This window comes from Morus notabilis, unplaced genomic scaffold (assembly GCF_000414095.1).
Source record: "Morus notabilis unplaced genomic scaffold, ASM41409v2 Scaffold472, whole genome shotgun sequence".
Classification (NCBI taxonomy): domain Eukaryota; kingdom Viridiplantae; phylum Streptophyta; class Magnoliopsida; order Rosales; family Moraceae; genus Morus; species Morus notabilis.
Window position 1 is genome coordinate 38,239 of NW_010367534.1, and position 8,219 is coordinate 46,457.

Consider the following 8,219-nt stretch of genomic DNA (forward strand, 5'->3'; position numbering starts at 1 on the left):
ATCCTGCTTTTATTATGGGTTTGTCTTCTTTAATCACCTTGGTAGTATAAATACATTAAAAAAAAGATCATTTTAAGTTAAAAGAGAGAAACAAAAAAATGAAAGTATACAATCAGACCCCAAAATTTTTGAACAGAAAGTAATACCACTCAATTTCATAAGCCCTCCATACACATGCACGCACGTATATACACCCATGCAGTCGTGCGTACACTTGAAATCATTTTAAAGTCCAAATATCACAAAGTAAAAAGGAAGATAAAAGTTGAAACACCATAAAATATATATATATATATATATATAACTGGTTTTTTATCACCTCATTAGATTTTTATATTTAATGATAATTATCAATGAAAACATAACCATAAAAACCTCATCTATATATATCTATATTAATTTTTTTTTAATAAAGCCTACGAAGTTACCCAGACAAGAAGAAAATGGGAAATTCAAATACACTGGAAGCACATGAATTAAATAAAAGATAAAAGCAATCGTTACAACTTACAAATGTAAACAGCTAATTCACATTTCCCAGTCTCTGTACATTTGATATTGTAAGCTTTAGACTTGTACATATGAATATAATTTATAGAAAACAAAAAAACGAAAAAAAAAAAAAAAATCTCCCAAGTATACAACGTAAAAATCAAAAGACAAAAAACTCTACTCTACTATCGCAGAATCAAAACCACGAAGCCACTCTCACTCTCCAACACCCAAAACCCAGAACAGAGGCCACACTTCGTCACAGTTCTAGTACTACGACTCCCGAATAAAATGAGACAAAAATCTGGTCCAAAAGAATCAAAGGAGGGAAAAAGAACCAAAGAATTCACATGTATATATATATATATATATGTGTGTGTATATCTATTTTCTGCGCTCAAACCATAATTTGGCTATCACAGCAACAGGGGAGATCAGACCATATCAGATCAGATCAGATCAGAACGAGATGAGAATTCAGCAAAACTATTACTACTTTTTATAATTTAAGAGAAGTAATCATGGTCGTCGTGGCAAAGCTCCTTCCTCAGCTTATGCGAGAACAAACGACAAGCGTCCATGCTGAGATCAATGGCGGCAGAGAGCGCGACGAACAATGCAGCGTCGGCCATGCACGTCACGTGCTGAACCCCGACCTGGACGACCGGTTTGCTCACTTTGCCCTCGCCTTCCACGGTGGACCCCATGACGAACCCTTTAACGGGCGATCTCGTACTGGAATTCACGATGGAGAACAGGCCGCCCTTTTTCATGCTCATGGTGGCCTCCGCGATGGGGATGTTGCCGGTGGTGGGGCCGCAGTGGTTTGCGTCGGCGACGACGAGCTCGAACTTGTACCCGAGGCCGTCAACGGGGCCGCGCTCGCGCCAGGCCTCGAGGCGGCCCCAGGGCTTCCAGCTGCTGAGGGAGAAGCCATGGGGGCGGAGGATGAGCCACGCGCCGGGGTTGGACCGGGACACGCGGTCTGTCCCCGGGGACGGCACGAAGGGGGTGATCATCGATGCCGCCGCCACCGGCGAGCCCGACAGGTCGTGGATTGTAACCATCCAGCCTTTTCTTTCCCTCCCGGGCTTCTCCCTCTCGCCTGAGAAGGTCCTCGTCCACCCTCTATTGTTGCTGTTGAGGGTGAAATCTGATGGAAGTGATCTGTTTTTGGAAGAATTCAGACAAGATGAGAATCTGAATTGATTTGTTGGTTATGTAACAAAAATAATTTAATGATATGAATGTGGTTGGAGCTATAGTCTAACAATTTATCTGTAAATTTAGGAAAAGAATAATTAATGAAAATAATTAGGAATGTCAAACTATGGAAGTTGGCCTTGCACATGGGAAGGGATTCTAAATTGTGGTCATTCTGTTCACAATTTAGAGAGATTTGTCTCACATATATATGGGAAAGTGGCTGACACATTGTTCTGTTCTTTTTTTTTTTTTTTTGCCTTCCAGTTGGGGTTCAATTAAATCTAATTAATTATTGGTATGACACACTGATATAAAGTGCACGACATTTGCATATAAGAATTTAAAAACAGTGAGTGAACAAAATCAGAACTTGCAGATACGAATCATATGCATCAGATCATCTGTTTAAGATTCTTGAAAAAGTTTCAATGTGGGGAAGATAAATAAGAGACAAATCCTACCAAGATAATATTAGTTTCACCGACCTAAGATATTTGTGACTTTTTCTTTTTACATATATATAAAAAAAAACTGATTCCTAAATGAAAATGCTGTGTCAAGCAAAGTAATTAAAGTGGCCAGAGTGGAAGTACACAAAAAGAAAAAGCAAAACAGATGAAACGTTACCGATTCTGAAAAAAAAAAAAAAAAATGTTAATTAGTGGATAGGAGGCCGATAGGGACTCATCAACTATGCTGAACACAAGTCATAAAACAAGAAAAGAAGGCCTAAAATCACTATCGCAAGCAAAAACTAGCACTCTCCTTCATTATGATATATGACTTTGATGTCATGTTTTAATTTTTCCCCCAATGGTGAGCGAAACAAACCAAAAATTAACCAAAAAATCTTTAAAACGACCACGAAAGTATGACACATGAAAAGTGCAAACTTGCATGAATGAAACGTAAAAACTGAAGCAAAACTTTATGCTATTAAGAGCCCAACCAGGCATGTGGATTGGTCGATAAAGCCAGCTAAGAAAAATTGACGACCGCTTTGCGTAATCCACACCCAAAAAAGGAAAAATAAAATAAGAAGAAAAAGAAAATTAAAGGAAAACAAATAAGTAAATTTTCCACCAGAATAGAAATTAAACTGTGTAAAATGACACTGTCCACCATTACCAACCCAAAGCAAGTGAACTGAACACAGAGTATAGTAAAGAACAATGCTAAATATCCGATAAAAAAATAGATTAGTTTCAATTTTACCTCGAAAAATACTATTTTATCTCATTTTACTCCTCAAATTTTTAAGAATAATGCTATAAAACACCGATCAATTAATAAAAGTAGATTCCGAAGTACGAGGCCTATAAGCAAGATTTTTTTTATAAAAAAAAGTGATGTTTAATACTGATGGTGCTTTAACGCTTTTTAACTTTTAAATGACATTAATGCAACGTTTAGAAAATTCAGTGTCAGTAGTGTGACATCTAAGAATTTGGATAGTATTTCTTTGAGAGTTAACATTTAAATTACCCATAAAAAAAAGACAAATTAATTTTAAATTAAATTGCTGACCGGGATCTTGAATTTCTGTCGGCGCTAAACTTGCAACTAAAAACGGGCTGCCGTATGCTCCCCTGAATCTGAAACACCACTGGGCTACACTCCGGCTCGCCGCCGAACTGGAACACGAAACGAGGATCCGGTTCGGACCGGACGACGATGTGCAGCCTGGCGGCGTCTCCACCGAGCTTCATCCACCCGGCCTGAAAAACTGCCGGCTTGGAGTCGGCACCAGTGAGGTCGAGGGGGACGTGGAGGCGGCCGAGGAGCTTCCCGGAGGAGACGCCGCAAGTGCGGCCCATGCGGCCAGTGTAGACGGAGAGGCGGAGGGTGAGGTGGCGGCGGGAGGAGAGGCGGCGGATGGCGGCGGAGTCGAGGTGGAAGCTGGCGGAGGAGGTGGCGGAGTCGGGGGAAGAGTCGGCGGCGGAGGAGGTGGAGAGAGGGAGGAGAGCCGTCTGGGAAGGGAAGTTGTTGAGGCGGAGCTTGCAGAAGCAGGGCGTGGCTGATGGGTGGACTCCTGGACCGGCCGGTCTAGTCGCCTGTGGGAGCTTCAGTGCCAGTGACTCTATTATTAGCAGCGCAAATGGACATGGATCCATTGATCTTCTTCTTTTTTGTTGATTTTTTTTTTTTTTGAGAGAAGTGGGAAATGGAGAGGTTTGAGGATGTCTATGTTGTTTGTGAATTACTTGTTCATGGAGTCTAAAATGGATGTCGGCTGCTGTTTTTAACGTTTCGGTTTTCACTTTTATGTCGTTAGTTATTTTGGCCATTTCCTCTTTATATCTCTGATCTCACTACTCTTTCCTCTGTTCTTTTTATTTTTTTTATTTTTTTATTTCTACTTTTGTTTTCGGATTGTGGGGATAAATCGAGGATTGGATATTCTTTCTCAATGCTCAGAGAAATACATTTCTTTAGAAAGTACGTACGGTGAAAATTATGGTACATTCTACCATAAAAAAAAAATTATGGTAAATTTTACGTTTTTTACATGTACTCTTCAGAAAGGGTGGGAGATAATAGAATTAGCTATGAAATTTAGCATTAAATTATACTTGTAATTACAATTAAAAAATTGTAACAATAACTTTTGAGATTTACTTGCATCTTAATTTTTCATAATAATTAAATGATAGAAAGAAAGAACTCACCTGCAAAATATATATAAAAAATGTCTTTAAGTCCGGCAGTCAGAAAGTCTAATAAATGTAATTTATTTATTTTTTTACATTTTGTATAATATCATTCATTTGTGTTTGTAACACTCAGATTATTTAAGTGTAGCATTAAAAAAAGGAAATGCAACACATATAACATTAACCGTTATATTTGAGTAAACTAAAGTGTTAAATATTTACACGAACACAAGAATATAATGAGTTATTGGTTGAAAACATTTTAAAGAACGATATCACTTTTTTTTTTTCATCTAATGCCTGAGAATTTAAGTGCATGCTGCATCCTATTAGAGTTATAAGTACATGTTCAAATAGTGGTGGTTACAGTGACATGCAGCATTTGTTCTCAATAATTCACAAAGAGCAGTATTTTGCAATCTTGTCGCCTTTTTCTTTTCTTTTATTTTTTAAACCCGTTTAATTCGTTAATTTAAATTTTTAATTTGAGTTTAGATATTATTTTATATAAAATTTTTTTATTATAGTAAAAAAATTAAATGTAATTATTTTTAAAATTTTTTTATTATAATATAATTTAAATTTTAAATTTAAATCAATAAAATAAAATAAATCTTTATATATCGGAGAGATTAAAAAAACACACACACACATTGGGAATTTGGGATAAAGTGAAAACGAAAGAGGAAACAAGAGAGAGAGAAAAAAAAAAAAAGATAGTGGAGAAGTGGGGTCGTGACAGCTAGGAAAAGGCTGTCACCACGTTGTCATGCAATGCAAGGTCTGTGCTTTGGCTGAACTGAGGATTTTTGCTGCTGAGAGAAGGAAAAAACAAAAAAAAACAAAAAAGCCTTTTTTGACGGCTGTATTTTGACGGCGCTTAAATCGTCCTTTCTTTCTTCTTTTTTTTTGGGAGCAAAAATCGTTCTTTCTTTGTCTCTTATGCTTTTTCTATTTATTTTTCTTGTCATCCTCGAACTTTATGCTCGTTTTAATTTTATCCCTATAATATAAACTTTAAAAAGTTTTATTTTATAACTCAAATCATATTACAATAATATTTTCTCTCATAAAAATTTAAATTTAATTTTTTTTATTACAGTATTTTTCTCTTATGTAAAATAAACATACCTTAATATCACTTAATATTTTTTGTTAGAATTTTTATTAAAAGCGACAAATATCATACATTTTAAATTAATCTCACTTAATCCTTTTTGTTATAATTTCTGTTAAAAAGGACAAAAAAAATTATCTCATTTAATTTCTTCTATTTAAAATTTATGTTGAAAACAAATGAAAAAATATTTTTAATATACATTCTACTATAATAGATTAAGTGAGATTAATTCAAAATTTAACAAGTAAACTTAAGGGTAATAATAGAGTAATGAGATGTTTGTTTCAAGGGTCCGTTCTTGATTCTCTACAATGTCTCCGTTTTTTATTCTCTACAATGTCATTCTCTCACAAAAAATTTAAATTTTAAAAATCAAAATCATGAATCATAATTCTAAACTTATGAACTAAACGTGTCATAAAAGACCCACTTTCAGGAATATCATCACGCAACTGTTTCGAGCATTGTCTAATTGCTAAAACATTCTTTTTTGGTAACGACGTAATACATTTTGCGAAAACTTGACACTTTTTGAGTCTCAAATACAAATACGTTTTAGAGACAACAAATGTTAGAAACAAAATTCAAAAAATAAAGTGTTAACCCATCTTACAATTTGACGAGCACAATTGACAATCAACTGCAGTTGTTATCTCATTAATAAACCTCCAAAATTTGGAAGAAATTGGACTCTTTTTTTTTGTACAAAACAATAAATTGGACATAAGATATATTTATAAGCATTTTTAACAAGTCTACAATTCCTTAAAAAGAAAATGAAAGGGTAATTTGTATAAATGGTCATCAACTTATTTAGTAAGTGACAGTTTAATTCTTAATTTTTTTTAACAAATCAACCTCCAACCTCTTTAAACGGGTGTAATTTAGTCATTTTTATCCAATTTCTAACAGATTCCCGTATGTGAGCATGACGTGCATTCTTTTTTCAATTAAAAGATAAAAATGCTATCAAAACCTCAAACCCATGGCCTTCTTCTCCCTCGTCTCCACCTCCGGCGAGCCTCATCGCCGACCAGGCCAGACCTGACGAGCCCCATCCCTGATGATCTGACCTCCAATGGGTGATTTTTTTTCCTGATGCTCCTTTTGAGCAAAAGGCGGAAACCCATTTCACGCCGCACAATCTTGCCGCCCCTAGACAGACATTCATGGTAATCACATCTTTCTCAGATCTCTTTCGTTTCCGTTCTATAGTTTGACTGTGGTTTCAATCGGATTAAACCTTTGGAAGTTGTTCGATCTCTGGTATTCCATGTCTAGGGTTTGAGCATCTCTCTTCTTCTTATGAGCCTCTGATAAAGGACGATATTGATGCTCGTGCAGCTAGATCTTAGAAGAAGCTTCGAGTGAGACGCTTACATGTCGTTCTTTACTACATATAAGACCTTAAATCTCAGTATATCTGGAACTGAGCAAGACTCATCATGTTCTTCCAAGATGGCGCAAAGATTCCCAAGTTTTTTGGAACATAAGTTCAGTGAAGTATCCATTGGAAGTTTCCATGACGAGTATGACATTGAGAAGTCAGTAACAACAAAACTTTCAACGATTGCCAAAACTCCAAGATTGACTCCAGTTGAAGCTTCTCTTACTCCTAGGAGACATATCACAACAACCAACAGAAGCATTAAGCAAGTGCTTGGCCATGAGAACTCGATTGAGGCAAGGGGCCGCCTCTGCAAATCACAAACCCAGGAAGAGGGAGAAAGATATATTTTTAGGGCCCGTTTAGTTCGCTGATTCGAGTTTTTAATTTGAGTTGAGCTGTGATTTTATGTGAGAGCTTTTTACTGTAGCAAAAAAGTTAGATGTGATTGTTTGTGAGAGCTTTTTACTGTAGCAAAACTCGAATTATAAACTCGAATCAGCGAAATGAATGGGGCCTTAGTTTTCAATTTATTTAAAAAAAAAAGAAACTCATGATTTTACGAAAATAACCCTCGTAAAAGGGTCACGTGACAAGTGCTGTTAAAAATTTGACGGGCTTTAACGAAAATGACTAAATTGTACCCGTTTAAAGAGGTTGAGAGTCATTTTACTAAAAAAAAGATTAAAGACTAAACTATCATTAACTAAAGAAGTTAGGGATCATCTGTACAAATTACCTAAAATGAAAAGACTAATAGTCCAATTATGAAAAAGTAGAAATATTACTATCATAATCTTGTAATTTGAAAGGCCACAAGTAAATAAACTTTTTTCTTTTCTTTTCTTTAGATAAGAGTTAAAAAATTGAAATCAAAATTTCGTATGCTAGCTAGGAGACTTTGATCATGTGACAGGGTGGTTGAATAGACATTGTTTTTTTTTTTTTTTCTTTTTTCTGATTTTGAAAAAATCTGAACTATGAAACATGAAGTTTGATATGTTATTGTCGTCGTTTGTTTTTTTCCTCACTAAAAGATGCGATTATGCCAACTTTTAAAATAAATAAAAGACAAGGAAATCCATATAAAGGTTCATGCATGTGCATTAAAGAAATGCAAATGCTCCACTGTCAACCAATTTTCATATGCTATGTTTTCATTTACAATTTGTTTTTGTAATTATCTTTGATGTACATATCAAGTATAAAGCTTAAGAATTTAAGTATTTTATCCTCAAGATCAATCCTTACCACATGCATCAACAATTAGCTCAAAGGAAATAAAGGTATAATTTATTAGATAATCACCTATCCAACCTGCCAATCAATCATTTTTCCATCCTACCAACTAGCTTTTGAT

The 8,219-nt window shown here is 35.3% G+C and overlaps 1 protein-coding gene across 1 annotated transcript; it reads right to left on the reverse strand.

Moving 5' to 3' along the window:
• Positions 1-550: 550 nt before the first annotated feature.
• On the reverse strand, positions 551-3,875 carry LOC21390397. The gene is made up of 2 exons (XM_010112566.2): positions 3,226-3,875; positions 551-1,659 (listed from the first exon to the last, which is right to left on the reverse strand). The coding sequence occupies exons 1-2, from the start codon at positions 3,810-3,812 to the stop codon at positions 999-1,001; spliced, it is 1,248 nt and encodes a 415-aa protein (XP_010110868.1). The 5' UTR covers positions 3,813-3,875; the 3' UTR covers positions 551-998.
• Between the last annotated feature and the right edge of the window lie 4,344 nt (positions 3,876-8,219).

Bases quoted from the DNA above. Each gene is read 5' to 3' on its own strand.
- LOC21390397 (XM_010112566.2), bottom strand. From the start codon at position 3,812: ATGGATCCATGTCCATTTGCGCTGCTAATAATAGAGTCACTGGCACTG. The intron at 1,660-3,225 runs GTCAGCAATTTA...TTCCAAAAACAG, and splicing joins GACAGAAATTCAAGATCCCG to ATCACTTCCATCAGATTTCA.